Source organism: Anguilla rostrata, chromosome 1, assembly GCF_018555375.3.
Source record: "Anguilla rostrata isolate EN2019 chromosome 1, ASM1855537v3, whole genome shotgun sequence".
Lineage (NCBI taxonomy): Eukaryota > Metazoa > Chordata > Actinopteri > Anguilliformes > Anguillidae > Anguilla > Anguilla rostrata.
In genome coordinates this window covers 13416452-13434400 of record NC_057933.1, presented here as the reverse complement: position 1 = coordinate 13434400, position 17949 = coordinate 13416452, and the positions used below count along the sequence as shown (strand labels likewise).

Here is a 17949-nt window from a genome sequence, read left to right as displayed (position 1 = left end):
ATATATACTGATTATATTAAAATGTGCAACATTTATCACAGTGTAGGAAAAAAAATAAACGCACCCCAATAAACTCCCGGTGCTGGATCATAGAAACATCAAATAGGTAAAGAAAAGACTCGCACATTCGCTTTATGCTCCTGAAAATATCATCGTAGTAGCCTATTATGAATGCTATATATATATAATAGTGAATACCGATGGGGTTGAAACGTTAACCGCGCTTATGGCTAAATAAATAGGCTACCGTTATATTTTTTTTAGCATCAAGCGAGTGTGCGGGTCTTTACCTATTTAACATTTTTAAAAATCAAATGAAGGACTGAGATTAATGAATTTACACGGGGGGAGTTTGAGAACCACTGTTTTAAGGCACTTCTACAATTGTCTCTATGAGTGCTACTAATGTAGTCGTGAGGGAATTATTTACGTCTAGCAATGAATAGGAGTGTACATTGCTTTAAATGTTGCCGGTTCGATCCCAGCGCTGGGCGTGTCGAAGTGTCCCTGAGCAAGACACCTAACCCCTAACTGCTCTGGTGAATGAGAGGCCTCAATTGTAAAGCGCTTTGGATAAAAGCGCTATATAAATGCCGTCCATTTACCGTTTACATCAGTCTGTATTGCAACCATAGATTATAAAAAATTGCAGTCTATTTTACTGCGTCTATTGTTTCATAGTTTTCCTTTAGGTGATGAGGCCAGACTGCAGCAGTGGTTAGCCAACATCCGAAGGGAGAACTGGAGACCCACCCCGGCATCTCGTCTGTGCAGCGACCACTTTGAGGAGCAATGTGTTTTCCGGGACCCCAAGGTTAGGAAAGGCACTTATTGACATTGTTTTTTTTTCTTTAATAATCTGTATAGCCAGTTTTTGTGTGTGTGTGTGTGTGTGTGTGTGCAGACTGTGCACATACTAATGTTGATCAAGAAAACACATTTCAGAAAAAAAGACTGCACGTGAACACAGTAGTGGCAATGCCAAAATTGACGAGGAAGGCTACTTTTGTTTTTTTAATACCTAGGTAATATACACATATGAAAATAGGTCAGGAGATTACCAGTTCTCATTGTGAATATTTAGTGGCTAGTAATTAACAGTGGTTCCTTATCCCCCTTCAAGGGAAAGCATCGCTTGACCATCTCTGCAGTGCCAACCATTTTTGATTACCCGGCTAGATTGCTGAGACGGCCTGCAGAACCAAGGAAGCAGCGCTGTAAGGTAAGTATTAATGCAGAGGCAAGTGGCTCTACAGTTCCTTCTGTTAAGTATTTTTCATGTGATGACAAGGTGTCACAATCCAACGGGGGTATATTAGCAGCTGATCACAACAGTGTTGTCATCATGGAGGATTGTGTCATCTATGATTCCAATGATGACAACATTTCTGTGGCAGCTGATGTGCATGTAGATGTTGGTAGGGAGGTCAGTGGTGCTTCAGGTGGTGTTTGCAGAAGGGAGATTACTGAAAAGAGAGATCCAATGGTGTTACAGGATCATGACTACTCAGCCTTAACATCCAGCTGTTTTGATGATCACTGTTATGCCGTTGTGGGGTCTCCAAAAACCCTCAAGCGGAAAGCAGAAGCAGTAGAGCAGAGGCTACAAAGATGTCGAAAGAAGTTGAGGATACACTCGCAAAAGACCAGGCGACTGAAGAGAAAAGTGTCCTCTTTGAAAGACATCTGTATAGAGCTGCAGAAAAAAATGCTCATTTCAACTGAGTGTGCTGCTGTACTGGAGTCCTTTAGTGAAGTGCCAAGAGAAATTCTGATCAGGATACAAAACAAGAAGAGGTCAGCAGTTTTCTCAGAAGAACTACGCCAGTTTGCGATGACTTTGCACTTTTACTCCCCGAAGGCGTATGAGTATGTCAGAGAGAAGTTCAACTTTGCTCTGCCTCATACTCAGACAATACGGAACTGGTACAGCAGCATCTCATCTGATCCTGGCTTTACTGTGGCTTCCTTTACTGCGCTGAAGAACCATGTCGCAGAAAAGAAGAAAGAGGGTAAGGAAACGGTCTGTGCTCTGATGATGGATGAGATGTATATACATCAGCAAATGGATTTCGGCTCAGACCAGATCCATGGTTATGTGGACTTTGGCATTGGTGAAATTGACAACACAGTAGCCACACAGGCCTTAGTCCTCATGGTCGTTTCCATCAATGAGTCCTGGAAAATCCCCTTTGCTTACTTCCTCATCGCTAGCATGACCGGACAAGAGAAGGCTAACATCATCAGGGAGAGCCTTTGTAGACTTCATACCATTGGTGTACGGGTGGTCTCACTGACATGTGATGGACCTTCACAGAACATCGCAATGCTAAGGGAGCTTGGTGCTAACCTCAGCATCTCAGACATGAAACCTTACTTCCTCCATCCGGAAGACCCAAGTCTCAAGGTTCATGTGCTCCTGGACCCATGTCACATGCTAAAGCTTCTCCGAAATGCTTTAGCAACAGCTGGGGTTTTTGAAACTGAAGATGGGAGACTGATCAAGTGGCAGTACATTGAAGACCTCAACACACTTCAGGAGAAGGAAGGTCTGCGGCTTGGTAACAAGTTGCGAATGGCACACATCCAGTGGCGAAAACAAAAAATGAAGGTCCATCTGGCTGCTCAGCTTTTCAGCAGCAGTGTAGCAGATGCCCTGGAGTACTGCGAGCAAGAACTGAAGTATCCTCAGTTCAGAGGATGTGCGGCTACAGTACAGTTCTTGCGCACAATCGATGGTGCTTTTGATGTTCTCAACAGCCGCAACCCACTTGGGAAAGGGCTCAAAGCACCCATGAAGCCATCTACAAAAGACCGTGCAGAGGCCATCCTGCAGCAAGCAGAGTCATGTCTTCGTGGGCTCAAGGTCAACAATGGGAAACAGCTTGTGCACGTGCATGCAACATCAAAGAAGACCTCAATCTTTGGGTTCATAGCAAATGGAAGAAGTGCACTCGGTATATACAAAGACCTTGTTGAAAGTCCTAATGCACCATGCAGGTACCTTCTAACATACAAACTGAGTCAGGATCACTTGGAGCTCTTCTTTTCTGCTGTTCGTGCACGTGGCGGGTACAACAACAACCCCAATGCAAGACAGTTTCGAGCAGCTTACAAGCGCCTACTTGTGAGGCACCAAGTGAAGACGGGCACAGGCAACTGCCTCCTCCGAGACAACACTGACATCCTTGATTCAACACCTGCAACAGTCAACATTGCACGCAGGATGGAAGTGGAGCTGGTAGAAATGGTAGTGCCTGGAGATGACACCATCCCTGACCTTCCAGATGTTGACCACCTCTCAGAATACAAAGACGCTGCAATCAACTACATCGCAGGCTTTGTTGTGAAAAAAATGAGGGAGAAGGTTACCTGCATGCCTTGCTCACAGGCATTGACATCTGTGACAGTACATCCCTTTGTGGCTTTGAAGAACAGAGGTGGCCTGCAGACGCCATCACCAGGCATGGTTGTGGTGTGCCAAGCCACTGAGAGATGTTTTCAGAGGCTGCTCAGAAGAACTGGGGGCAAGCCACCACAGGGCCGTGGAATAATATCGGCTGTAGTCACCCAGGTTCTTGAAGATTGTGCAGAGAAAAATCTCTTCCCTGACCTGCACAACCATATGTTTGACATGTGTGCAGAAGGCAATCATGTCCATGTACTGGTGAAGATGGCGTCTTCCTGGTTCTGTAAGATCCGTTTGAATCACTTGGCAAGAAGGGGAACAGAGAATTTGAAAAAGAATATGGTTCGCAGGCGACTGACCAAGTTGATTCACTTTTATGGTGAGTAGTGAGCATGTCATGTTTTAATTTATATTGTGTGTGTGTGTGCGTGTAATACTTTTCCATGTTGTAAATATTTATGTATTGTGTAAGTCACATAATTTATTGTCTTATTTCTTTAATTGTACATTTTAAATCAGATTTTATATGTGTGTGTGCACCCTCTCACTGCTGAAAATAAATAAAATGTATACGGAAACTAAGGTCATCTCTGACTCATTTCTGCCACAAAGCTAGATACTGCCAAGCACCACAAGAACATTTACAGCACTTAGAGCCTGCATAAACGGGGCATAAGTGTGTACTGCAAAAGTCTGCCTACGGAAACCCCTGAGTGACAGTGTTGCAGGTATCACTTAGAGCCCGCATAAACGGGGCATAAGTGTGTACTGTGGAAGTCTGCCTACGGAAACCCCTGAGTGACAGTGTTGCAGGTATCACTTAGAGCCCGCATAAACGGGGCATAAGTGTGTACTGTGGAAGTCTGCCTACGGAAACCCCTGAGTGACAGTGTTGCAGGTATCACTTAGAGCCCGCATAAACGGGGCATAAGTGTGTACTGTGCAAGTCTTCTTATGTAAACCCCTGAGTGACAGTGTTGCAGGTATCACTTAGAGCCCGCATAAACGGGGCATAAGTGTGTACTGTGCAAGTCTTCTTATGTAAACCCCTGAGTGACAGTGTTGCAGGTATCACTTAGAGCCCGCATAAACGGGGCATAAGTGTGTACTGTGCAAGTCTGCCTATGGAAACCCCTGAGTGACAGTGTACCACTGAGCCTGCATGAACATGTACAAAATTTTTATCCTTTGTGACCCTTGTCATTTTTAATGTACGTCTTGTCTGAGTTTGCCTTGTAGTAAATGTGCGTCTTGTCTTGTGTTCCCACTCTCAGCCTGCACCTTGACGTGGTGAGTGGGCTTTAAACTGAGACAGGCAGCTGAACTTTGTAATGTCTTATGTCAGTCCTCTTACACAGCATTATGCTAGTCCAATTAAACATTTTCCCCAACATCCTGTACAGATATATTATGCAAAAAAGCTCTTTATCTTACAACTTTTTCATAACCCTGAAGTTGAATGTTTGGCACAAATTTTGTTGTACCAGTTGCCCTTATTCATGATTCATCAATTTGAATGGTTTGCTTGGGATCATTTAGTCTTTACATTTAAAAAAAATGAACAAATTCACATTATACCGACTGTATGAGGCAAATAGTGACCCTTCAATCAAAAAAACAAGTCAAATATTTCATTAAAACAGTTTATTAATTGAAGTGTTTCCCTGTCATTTTGTTTCCAGTAGTAGTGCTTTTCTCCATTGATGATCTACACGGGAAAAAAAACCAAATAATTAGAAATTCAATGTACATTATTCTTGTCTTCATGCACCAGGTGGAAAACTTGCTCTACAAAGTGCTTTGCCATAGTTACACGCCTGCAGATCAGTTATTAAAATACTTGGTAGATTTGTTAATCACCGCTGACAGTGTTAATTTTTATTCGTTTAAAAGCGACTTGCGAACGATCGGTCAGCTAGCATCACCCAGCGAGTGAACACCACAAACGGCGGTAGAGTAACAGTTATTGGCCCATTAACTGACTTGTGGCGAAAACCTACGATGATAACTTGCTGGGTTAACAGCAGGTCTACCAGACAGTTATATGAAAATCAGCCTAGTCAAAAATCACCAGTACACATCTCTGATTTATTGACCATCAGTGTCTTCGATGTTATTCCCCTGTGGTTCATATTGCTAATGCGTGAGCTAACCACGGATAGCCTACCTAGCTCACTGGCAAGCTGATATGCTAGCTAAGCATATACGGTGATGTTTGCAGAGAAACATAAGTTGAAGCTAACTGAACATAATTTATTATTAAAGTCATACATATAACGTCATTACATGACACAGTACAGTCACGGATGGAAATTAAACTCTGTAAACATTTCATAATATATTTTAAAACATAACGGCAGACAGTTAGCTTACCTCGAGTTCGTTCGTGGTTCGTACAGGTTCAGGTTGATGGGTAAGTGAAACATGCTTGAAGGTCATGGGCTTTTCCGCACCGGGCTGTCAATCACACTGTAAAACTCACAGAGCGGCTTTTAAACTCTGTGGTTTTGGCTCCAACTCCAAAATGGCCGCGCCCGCCATTGAGCTTCAAAACGTATTTTCGGAGACCCACGGAGAGTCAATGGGTGACGTCACAGTAGCTTTGTCCATATTTTTTACAGTCTCTGGTATCAGACAATACAATCAAAGAGTACACTTGAAGAAGAATAGTAGCTAGTTAGTTGCCTTTCCAGCAAGTAGGTGAAGCCAAATGCTAACTGTTCTGTTTTTGTCGTGATACTCAAACTAGGATACTGGATAGCTAGCTATATTACTAGCAAGCTAGTTGACTAGCCAGCACAAACTACTTTTCCTTTTTTAGGTTCATATAAATAGCTAACATTCGCGTTCAAGTGGTCAGCTACCCAATAACGTTAATTAGCTAGTTAATTTATCTGGTCTGGCTGAATACGGACACAGGGCAATGCCGGTTCACTCTCGTGAAAAGAAAGAAAGTAACCATGAGGATATGGAGGTTGATTATCCGGAGCAAGAGGGAAGCAGCTCCGACGAGGAGGACACTGAAAGCTCGTCCGTTTCTGAAGATGGAGACAGTTCAGGTAACTTGACGCTATCAAGAGTTCTTTAAATTACTTTTGAATTTGGCATAACAGGAAAAAGCACATTGGCCAGTGTATCACACAGTGAACTGCGACTGAATTTCGCTAGCTGGGGTTCAGTTGGTGGCATGGGCGGATAATATGGTGACTGAAACAGTAGCTTGCTGCTAACATTGGATAGCTTGCGATGTCAGTATTCATGGTAACCATAGTTATCTTAAATAGCTAATCTACAAGTCCGTTTTTCATGGAAAATTTAGTTAGATGTGAGAAGGGGACATGCAATTAATTTGACATGCATTATTCGCATGCTAGCTAACGTTATAGGAAGCTCAATGCTTGACAGACTATAACACCTTATTTAGCAACGCTTATATTTTGCAATGTTTTGTAGTAATTAAGAGTATTTTAAGTACACTGGGGTGTCCCTTGCGAAATATAGAACTCGCTGAGCAGTTGACACTGTCAGTTGTCAAAAACTTGCCTCCATTCCTCAATTGTGATGGGCACTAATGCTACCACATCAGCGGTATATTTGGGGGATTTCATGCGCAGTTCCGCATGTTAGCCTTCTTTTTTAAGGTTATCTTCTATGGGAAGTGGTGCAGAAACGTGATGTTGAATGTTCTTACTCCCGTAGAGATGGACGATGAGGACTGCGAGAAGAGACGAATGGAATGCTTAGAGGAAATGACCAAACTAGAGAAACAGTTCACAGATCTCAAAGACCAGTGAGATATTGCTTTATTCATTTTCTTGTTTGTTGTGTTTATTTAAGTAGTTGTACTTGTTCAGTGATATTTTTGACAAATACTTTTGGGCGGTTAGTTTGGGTTTCTGCAAAAGGATGCTGTTAATTGTAAATCTTATTACATATGTAGTAACACTATTGCAAGTTAGGCTTAAGTGGTTTTGTTTTTGGCAGGCTCTATAAGGAAAGGCTAAGTCAGGTGGATGCTAAGCTGCAGGAGGTAATAGCAGGGAAGGCACCAGAGTACCTGGAGCCCTTAGCCAACCTGCAGGAGAACATGCAGATCAGAACCAAAGTTGCCGGTAAGTCGTACTCTTAAGAATGCTGTAAATGTCACTTTTGTACACCTAAGCTTCATTCCATGCAAAGAAGGAAGACTACCACTCATTTAAACTAGGTGTGACTTATGCAGTCAAGTTTTATGACATGCACTAGAAGAAATCAAATAAGTTGAAAGTGGAAACCAAACATATTTACTGTGTTGTTCATACTATTATATTACCTTACTGTACTCAGTTGAGAAGAACAGTGGAATGTCAGTGGAATATAAAATGTGTTCTTGATGCATTCTTGATGTTTATCTTTGAAAGAGCTAGCCTAATGAGTTCATCCAATGTTACTTTCAGGGATCTATCGAGAGCTGTGCTTGGAGTCTGTAAAGAACAAATGTGACTGTGAGATCCAAGCTGCATTCCAGCACTGGGAGGTGAGCGTGACCACAGGCAGACCAGCTTCAGTCCCCTTATATCCTTTAACATGCGGCTGCTTTTCTGTAACGCACGTATTTTATCGTCATCAGGTTGTTCAGTTGCTGCATTACATTAGCCTCTTTCATGCATTTATTAATTAATTTACGGATTTTTGTTGCTAGAGCGAGAAGCTGCTCCTGTTCGACACGGTGCAGAGCGAGCTCGAGGAGAAGATACGGCGTCTGGAGGAAGACCGCCACAGCATAGACATCACGTCAGGTAACGCCGCACAGATGCGGCCTGGGGTGTAGCGCAGTGTCATTACGTGACCTCATACCTTAGAGCCAGGGCTACCAGCTTGTCTCTGTCACATGACCTGAAGGGATTTAAACTTGTATTGTCCTCCAGGGGTGCATGTAGGCACTTGAATGACACATAAAAATGACTAATTATGTGATTGAATGGCTAATTCGGACATCTGTAAAAAGTGTGTTGACCTAACAAGGGCAGAATGAAAGGAAGGAAAGGGAACACGTGCACACACTAGGAAAAGCATGTCTTTGAGCAAACAAGTGCAACAGTATCCGCCTTAAGGCTTAGGAGACAACCTTAAGCAGTAGCTGTATGTGTCTGATTTAACAGACTCGCTCATGAGTGCAGATGTTGCACTGGAAAACTGGTTCATTTTAAATTGCGTGCATTTTTAACAACATTTTTTTTTTTCAGCTGTGGAAGGTATCTGTGATTTTTGTCACAACCATTTTAAGCCACAGACCACAAAAACACGTAAAAGTCTGCTGACTGTTAAGTTTGCTGTTATGAACATTAACAATCTTTTCTTTGTCTAATACTCTGTGTTATTTGTTACTTTAGAGTTGTGGAATGATGAGCTGCAATCCAGGAAGAATAAGAAGAAAGATCCCTTCAGCCCAGACAAAAAGAAGAAGCCAGTTGTTGTATCAGATATCCTTTCTAACATCTAACATTCTGAGTTTGGTCTGTATTGCATGGGATATCTTGGCTGCTTGTGTGTGTTGCCTCCCCCTTGGTTGTTGCAGGTAGTGCATTTTGTTGAAATAAGTTAAATGCTGTTAGAACTTTTTTTCTAGCTTCGTCCTTAACCTGCATACGGCCATATATAGTTTACATGTTGCAAGACTTGGATATACTTGAAGACTGGACGGCAATTAGAAAGGTATTTTTTCTTTAAACTTTAAAAAAATATTAGAGCACTTTGAACTGCATTCAATTGTATGAATTGTGCTATATAAATAAACTTGACTTGACTTGAGAGAAATTTGTGTTGGCCTTTTCACATTAAAATTCATGTCTTGCAGGCGATGGCAACCTTGGGACAACACAGAGTAAAGACGGATGGTAATGTCATAGTGTCCTCCCTATTCTCACCAATACAGAAGTTTTAACTTGTTTATGTTTCTTTCTAAAAAATAATAAAATGCAAAGATTGCATGAATGACTTGTGGTTCTTTAAAGTGATATTTTAATGACGCTTTTTTAAACAGAATGATGTGACCAATGCGACCATTACGGTGTTCAGGTTTTAAGAGCCTTTAAGAGTAAAGGCTGCCATAATATAGATCTTGCTACATCTGTGACCATGAGCCATTTTTAGCTTTGAGTAATTTTGCCATGAAAACATTGCAGTCTCCACCAAGAGTGACAAGCATCAGCACAGTGCACGGTCAGAAGAGGGGCGTCTGTTCTATGATGGCGAGTGGTACTCCCGGGGACAGACCATTTGCATCGACAGAAAAGACGAATATCCAACAAGGTGAATCTTTGCTATCAAGCATGTGATGATGAATTGTATTGCTACATTTCTCCTTCATGCCTTTATTCTTTATTGTGGGTGGCAGTGTAGTAATCGTGGGTGGGGAACTGGGCTTGTAACCCAAAGGTTGCAGGTTGCAGGTAGGACTCTGCTGTTGTACCCTTGAGCGAGGTTCTTAATCTAAATTGCTTCAGTATGCATCCAGCTGTGAAATAGATACTGTTAAAATGCTAAAAAGTTGTGTAAGTCATTCTGGATTAATGTGATATAATGTAATTCAACCCAGGGAATGTTGGTGGTGCCTAATCATCTGTCTCTGCCTCTTTTCCACAGTGCCATAATAACCACCATCAACCACGATGAAGTTTGGTTCAAACGCCTCGACGGCAGCAAATCCAAACTGTACATTTCTCAGCTCCAGAAAGGCAAATACACCATAAAACACCCCTAATGCTAGCCTCCCCCCCCCCCCGATCCATTCAACACAGGTTGAAACTTGTGGCAGTTGCATACCTTACTCTTAATGGGTGTTTAGAGCGGATGGTTGTTCCTCCCCAGGGTTTAATTTTGCAAACTGTTCCACTGCATGGGTTTCAGTTCTCAGCTCTCGTAGCATGTGTGCGTGCTGGTGCATTAGTGTGTGCTTGTTTGTTTGTTGTGGGTCAGGAATCCTCAGGCTCTCCACAGGAGAAGATGGAGTTCATTTTCCTCTGCCTAGAGGTCATTTTGGAGGGAAGGATGGAATATTTTTTTGACACTTTAAAAGCCAAAATTTTCTTATGTCTTTTGCTTGTAATTTGCTGCATGAGACAATTATGGACCAAGTCTTAAAAGCCTTATAGAGATCTTTTACCTGTATTTCATACCACAGGAAGTGCGTGCCAAACTTGATTTCCATCGTAGTCCTGCAATGGCTGTGTAAAAAGAGCTGTCTTCCTCCATTGTAGGTGCCTGGGGTAAAAGGTTGATTTTACCTCATGTCAAGTATTGACACTATCAGCATATTCTGTTTTTTTTCAATGCAGTATTTATCTGTTTGTCACTGCCGTCTGTCATTGCAAACAGCTGTGATTGTCCTGCTTCAGTCTGTGAATGTGTATATGTTTTATCCATGGTAAGAGCAGTCTGTTCTTCAGTATGTGAGGGCTTTCTACTTTGCAATGATACTGTACAAGCAATGTAAGTAGTCCTGTGGATTAATCATTTAGCTTTTCTCCAGAAGTTTTGTACAGGTCATTATTAAATGGTTATAGTGGGGTGGGGGTGTTATGTTTAGGTTTTCTTTCTGAATATTTTTTGCTACATTCACTCCTGTTTTATTCAAGTCAGTCTTTTTGGTGGTGGGGGGGGGTGCTTTTTTTTGGATTGCACCTGTCCCAAGAAGACTCAGGACAAATGTACTTATCGTTGCCTTGATATTCAGCATTGTTCTCTTCATAAGAGATGGACCATTTAAGACAGCACCACGTGTTCAGAGAGGCTTAGACGGCACAAGGAGGCCTTCCTAATCATGAGCTGAGGAAAGCCTGGGCCAGAGACTGGCAGAAGAGCGGGAACATCAGAGCTTCGGTGGTTTTATTAACCTCCAGTGCTTGGGCACCAACACAAGAGCTGCTAGAGCTACAAGACAAATCATCTCCGGTACCGCTACCATTGAGATTTCAATACAGGCCTACTGGGAGGTTGTCTTTGACTGAATATATTTTTGTCATTGGCGTGGTTATTCTGAAATGTGCCGTTCGTGTACAGTGTGTTCAGCTATAGGTTTTGGAGCTGAGTTTGTACAGTATCACCACATAAGGAGTTGTATGTTCACATGGCTATATCTTTTACGTAGTATTGTTTTGACTGGTTATTGTGCAAGATCATATTAAAATGGTCAGCTACATGGCTGAAAATATGAATTGTATGTGTGCAAATCTAACATTAGTCCTTCTGATTGAATCAGGATACTTTGTGAAATGGGAGAGGTTGGTTTATTTGGGGTGGTAACATTAATGTCGGTATTTCTTGAAAAGAAAATGGAAAATGTTTTTGCTTCTAAATGTATAGCTGTGAAAATGCAGTCTATAACAAATCTGATACATGCAAGGATAAAGGGATTCTTTGGTAAATAATGTTCTGTATTTTGGAGTTTAGAAATGCTTCAATATAGTTGACCCATGTACAGAATTTTTCTTTTGCATAGTTTATTAGTCACAAAAAATCAGTATGTAACTGATATTTTCACAAACTGCGCAGCAAATCTGGAATATAAACTATTGTGTAATCTGTAAACCATGTTACTTTATCGAAGCATTTGTTTTATTCATGTAAACATTAATATGATGCATGCACAATAAAATATGTTTATGAATTTAATGGGTGCATTGAGCTTCACTTTGTCAGCAATTTCTGTGAAATTGCAAGGATTGTCATCCATAAATATATATTTCACTTTGTGTTTCAAATTGTTTGGCTTTCATAGTTTTCATCATTGTATCTGTTGGACTGATGTAATTGTAAACTGGATTTTGTGTGGCATGATGGTTTATAGATATACAAAATTGATAAATTTTTCTGTTGGTAAAGAAATCATAGATGCTACCCAGCAAACCAAGTTGAAGGGTGGAGCTATGTGAAGGGTTTTACACTTTTACCGCACGGACTACCTCAAAAGTAAATTGTATTTAGGATCTGGCGTTTTAGTTTATTTTTGAACATGTATTCCGATTATCCACCAGGCGTCTCCAGCAACAGAAAGTGAATTTCCTATACTGTTATAGGACGTGTTGATTAGTTTGAGGATGAATAATTCTGTCCACAATTTTTACATTCTGTTACTATACCAGAATACAGAGAACCAAAGAACATACCCTCTGGATATTTAAGTGACTAGGAACTGGACAACTATTTTGCATATATGAGTGTTTATATGGTTTATATAAGTGTTTAACCACATTCTGGGTGGAAACAGTGAAAGCTGAAATTATTTATGTTAATTTGCAGCACTTCTCAGTTTAGCTGTTGTGCCCTGTTCTATATGTCAATCATTTAATATGAAACTGCATTTTCTGAAACTGATAAGCAAATAAATCTTAGTAATTTCAATTATAATAATAATAATAATAATAATAATAATTAATACAGTTTATTACATCGACTTAAACTGAATACACAGACTCAAATTTGCAGGAGTTTGGCAGCTGCAATGAAATCACTAAATTCTAGAACATGTCCGAACAAAACACTGTGTTGTACGTTTTGTTAAATACCCAAGCAATAGTAGTAGACACACAGAGGTGTATGCGTTATAAATACGTGAAAGCTACATGGAACATGATTCGGACTGCAGTGCAACAGGTGAAAATGTAAAAGTATGATCAATATTTCACCGTTTATAAAATTACACTTTTTAGTCTTTTGGTGTCGCTGTTTCGCGTTTTGTAGTGTGCGTATCTGCCGCAGCAGTTTTCGGGCTGGTTTGTTGTGGTCTCTAAATCTCCGGTCTAAGGTTTGGAGAAAGATGACAGCGAGAAAGTCTGGGTCACGATTAGAGACTGAAATTGAACGTTGCCGGTCCGAAGGACAATGGGACAAGATTCCCGAGCTTGTGCGACAGCTGTCGGCAAAATTAATATCAAACGGTAGGAAAATCTGTAAAAATAGATGTGCTGTAGCTTGCTGCTAGCTGAAGCCTTTTAGGCCTGCACCTTTACTGGAAGCCGCGGGCTTTCCTGGACCCGACATTGTGAATAGATATGTATGACATTTGGAATGAATGGGAGCGATATTGAAAACGTGTTCATGGTTACGGCTGTCTCTGAGATATAAGGCGAGAAATAAAGTTTAAAGACCTGCCTTGAACTGAAACGTTTTCATTTCCTGTTTTTTGACAAGTCATATGCCTAATAGCTAGCCCAGTATCCTAACAAGGATTATGGGAAAATACTCCTGTCAAACCGGCTAACTAGCTTGTTAAGACTGAGTAGTAATCAACTATTTGTGGCAACTGAACTATGTATCAGTTCACTAGCCTTTTATGTCGCAACTGCCGTTTATTATTTTAACAGGCTTTCACTAAGCATTAACTTAGTTACTACTACGTATAGGTTAGCGTTTGTGAATGGGCTCTGTCTAGCTAAGCTAACGTTAATGATATTGGTGCTTTATATTGCTATTGTATAGCCAGCGTTAGCTATGTCAGTTTGTCAAAGGTAATCTCACTTGTCATCTCGCTAGTTTGTGAGCCAGCTAGGTAATAATATGCCGAGCTAATTACGTGTGAATTGACTTTAGTTAGCTAGTTGACAAGTTGCGGTTAATAGCTTGTAATAAGAGCTCACAATAACCCCTGTAATGCAGTTAGTACTAGAATTTACTGCTAGCCTAATGACACTTTACGAAGCTAATTTTGCTACTTGGAATTAAGAATGTAAAACCTACGTTTGCTGTTAACTTATGCAAAAATAAAGTAAGCACGAAAAACTTTGTTCTATCTATTTCAGTTGTGCGTCGCATGGACATTAAGCTGACGTTTTGACCAGATGTACAAGAGTTTTAATTAACCTGAATAAACAAACACGCATTCATGTAGCTAATGGCTTTATTATGTATTTTCTACAACGTTCCATAAAGCCCACGTCTTCATTTGAGTTTTCCCTACTGTGTTCCTAAAGACATATTAAAATGTTTTATTTTTTAAGGTAGGATTAAGGAACGTGAGAAGCCATCACAATGGCTGACAGCTCTTGAGCTCTTGACCTCTTGTAATAGCTAATCCAACTAAGGAATGTGCGTGCATGCGCCTGATCAAGGCACTGACCTCATGTGCAAAACATTATAATAATTCTACTTTATGGTGTCTTACCCTAGAAGTGCCCGTTTGTGGTCAGAACCCAGTTAACTAGCAGCCTTCTAGTGTTTTGGTAAGATTATAGTAATGAAGAGGCTGAAGTGTTACCTAAAACTGTATCTTCTTGATCTTGATCTTTAGAATGGTATGGGCTCAGGGTTGGCGGTGAGTGAGGTTGAGGTTATTATGGAGCTGTGTCTCTCTCGCAGATGACCTGGGGGAGCTGCTCTTGGGGGAGGCCAAGCTTCAGCAGTACCTGAAGGAGAACCCCATCAAGCAGGGAGCCAGCCCGCGGGGCCTCAGGCCAAAGCTGGTGGAGGTCCGCAAGCACCTGACTGCCGCATTGGACCGGGGCAACCTCAAGGTACGGCGGGCTGGATGTCCAGGCTGGGTCCACTGAATTCTTTGTAGGCTTTTCAAGGCCTCTATGATAGATATCAGTATGTCTTTAGCATTTTATTCTGCAGCAAAACTAGTATGAATGTGCTGATTCTAATGTGAGCCTCACTTTGGACATTAGAAAATGTCACTGATCCTAGCTGCTCTGCCAGACCCTTATAACACTTGTTTGCATGGGTTGTGATGAGTGGAGAGAAAAAAATCCTCAGTATCTGATGTCAAGGTAAAATTTGAGCTTCCTTCCTGAAGACACTGACATTTGAATCCTTGGCAAGGTGATGTTGATTTCACAATAAAAAAGGTTGAGTGGAAGCTGCATGTCCATTTGCTGTAGAAAGTTGCATTTTTGTTCAGTATGCTGTATTTGCATACCTATTGCATGGATATCAGTGTCTGCAGAGTAAACAGTAACGTGCATACTTTTAGCCGGATTACATGCAGGAGGCCAGCATGCTGATGGCTAAGCTGTGCTATGTGGAGGGGGACTACCAGGAGGCCATCAGTCAGTATTCCCGGGTGGGCCTGGATGACTTGCTGCTCGTGGGTTCCCCCGTCTACCGCCTGTCCATGATCGCAGAGGCGTACGCAACCAAAGGTGAGAGCCACACATGCTGACCGAGCACCCACAATGCACTGCAGGGCACTGGTCATGAGGACAGTCCTCACTTTCTAGCCAGATGACAGCTCAGCACTTTGGAATGAACAGTCCAGTTATCTGCAGCGTATAAATGAGCCCTTGGAAGAGTAGGTTTTTTGGAATGTTTTTTTTCTGGAACTCCATTGCTTTCAATTACCTGTAGTGATTGTTACATCAGCATTCGAATGTTCGGTTAATATTACATTACATTACATTACATTACAGGCATTTGGCAGACGCTCTTATCCAGAGCGACGTACAACAAAGTGTATAACCATAACCAGGAACAAGTATGACGAAACCCCTAGAGAGAAGTACCGGTCCAAGTACAGGGAACAACCGCATAGTTCAACTTGGACCCTGGTGGTTAAACTGATTAACACTAACAACGAGAACGGCAACAACGCAATCTATGGAAAAATAAAAATAAATAAAAATACAAGTAGTCGTTAAGACTGGCGCATCAACTAAGTCACCTATTAAACAGCTGCCTAGTTACACCCCTAAGTTTAGTCATTTACAGGGGGGGAAGGGAGGGATGGGGAGAGGTGCAGCCTGAAGAGGTGGGTCTTCAGTCGTCGTTTGAAATGGGTCACAGTCTCAGCTGTTCTGACCTCCACAGGGAGGTCATTCCACCATCGTGGGGCCAGAACAGACAGGAGACGTGTTCTGGAAGTGCAGGTGCGAAGAGGGGGAGGTGCTAGGCGTCCTGAGGTAGCAGAACGGAGGGATCTGGCTGGCATGTAGGGTTTGAAAATCTTGTGAAGGTATGCTGGGGCTGATCCCTTGACTGCCTGGTATGCTAGAACCAATGTTTTGAATTTGATGCGAGCTATAACAGGCAGCCAGTGGAGGGTAGTGAGCAGGGGAGTTACGTGGGAGTGTCTGGGGAGGTTGAAGACCAGACGAGCCGCAGCATTCTGGATGAGCTGCAGGGGTCTGGTGGCAGATGCCGGTAGTCCAGCCAGAAGAGAGTTGCAGTAGTCCAGGCGGGATAGAACCATTGCTTGGACCAGGAGCTGGGTTGAGTAGGTGGTGAGAAAGGGGCGGATTCTGCGGATATTGTATAGGAAAAATCTGCATGCCCGGGTTACTGCTGCAATGTTGTTGGAGAGGGACAGCCTGTTGTCCATCATCACTCCGAGATTCTTGGCGCAGGGTGATGATGTCACTACGGTGTCCCCTAAGGAAATGGAAAAGTCGAGGAGGGGAGAGGATAGAGCAGGAATAAAGATTAGCTCCGTCTTTCCCGGGTTGAGCTTCAGGTGGTGATTGTCCATCCAGCTCTGTATGTCCCTCAGGCAAGCGGAGATGCGGGCGGGGACCTGTGTGTCCGATGGGGAGAAGGAGAGAAAGAGTTGCGTGTCGTCGGCATAGGAATGATAGGATTAATATTTTAATCACATATTTGTGATCTCACGCCTTAAAGGGTTAAGCTTCTGCATAGCCCCTTCCACAGGCCTGATCCATTATTTACAATGGCGGCCATTGTCAGGCCGCCATTGTAAATAAGAATTTATTCTTAATGACTTGCCTGGTGAAATAAAGGTGAAAAAAAAAAAATCTCATATATATTCCACCCCAAAGACTTAATTTTTTTAACTGACCTCTTTATCAAAAGCCTCCTGGCTTTGTCTCGGATAAAATGTGCTTAGATTGTCATACGCTGTTGCCTAATTGTTATTGCCAGGACTTCCTCGTTGGCCTTGTGGGCCTTCTGGTTCCTGTCAGTGCCAGGGGCAGTTAACAGATGAATGCACAATGTGACTGTTTCACAGTGCTAAAGCTACATAATGCTTGCACAAGCTTTTCTCAACTGTAAATGACTTAATCCGTCCTCAGCGGGCAGGGGAATGTTATAGCCAAGGTAGGCGTTTGTGCTTAGCAATACATCCTCTGCAGTTACCACTTTTTGCCAGCGGATGGCAGTAGCGGATCACTTAGTGATCACAGTGCGTCCGCTTTATGCTTGGGGGGAGCTCCTCTGTTTTGAAAATTCTCCCTAATATGTTACAGTCGTTATGTCATCCAGTTCTGCAGGCTTTTCAGGGTTTGGCAAGTTGTTGATATCAGTTATGAAGGGAAAACCCTGCCATAGGATTGAGGCAGTCCTGTGTAGGTTAGATGGAAATACGGTTGGTATCTGCTGCATGCAGGATTATTTCTCAGAAGGGCAAATTTTGCCATTATTTAGCATATTTTGAGAGTGATGGCATTATAATATGTTTCTGAACTGAAATGATTCAAGCATATATTAAGAAAAAGGATGGGCCAAAGGTTTTAGGCGCCATATTTCTGAGTATGAACATTTTGAGCGTCGGCCGTCCGGATCCCAGCAGTAATAGAACAGCTTTACTCCCATTTAATTTTAATGAGTCA

General features: G+C 42.1%; 2 protein-coding genes across 4 annotated transcripts in view; both read left to right on the top strand.

Moving 5' to 3' along the window:
* The first annotated feature begins 6036 nt into the window (after positions 1-6036).
* On the top strand, positions 6037-12061 carry brms1la (BRMS1 like transcriptional repressor a). The gene is made up of 10 exons (XM_064323223.1): positions 6037-6468; positions 7109-7199; positions 7394-7521; positions 7846-7925; positions 8091-8187; positions 8782-8871; positions 9039-9103; positions 9246-9285; positions 9574-9700; positions 10034-12061. The coding sequence occupies exons 1-10, from the start codon at positions 6333-6335 to the stop codon at positions 10149-10151; spliced, it is 972 nt and encodes a 323-aa protein (XP_064179293.1). The 5' UTR covers positions 6037-6332; the 3' UTR covers positions 10152-12061.
* A 1051-nt stretch (positions 12062-13112) lies between these two features.
* ttc7b (tetratricopeptide repeat domain 7B) overlaps positions 13113-17949 on the top strand; it is a 55332-nt gene continuing 50495 nt past the window's right edge. Inside the window, exons 1-3 of one of the 3 annotated variants that reach the window (XM_064323210.1) lie at positions 13113-13326; positions 14744-14898; positions 15360-15528. In XM_064323210.1, the coding sequence (XP_064179280.1) occupies positions 13206-13326; positions 14744-14898; positions 15360-15528 (445 nt within the window). In that variant the 5' untranslated portion in view covers positions 13113-13205. The remainder of the gene's footprint in view (positions 13327-14743; positions 14899-15359; positions 15529-17949) is intronic. The other 2 variants (XM_064323193.1, XM_064323201.1) reach the window with 2 other exon arrangements.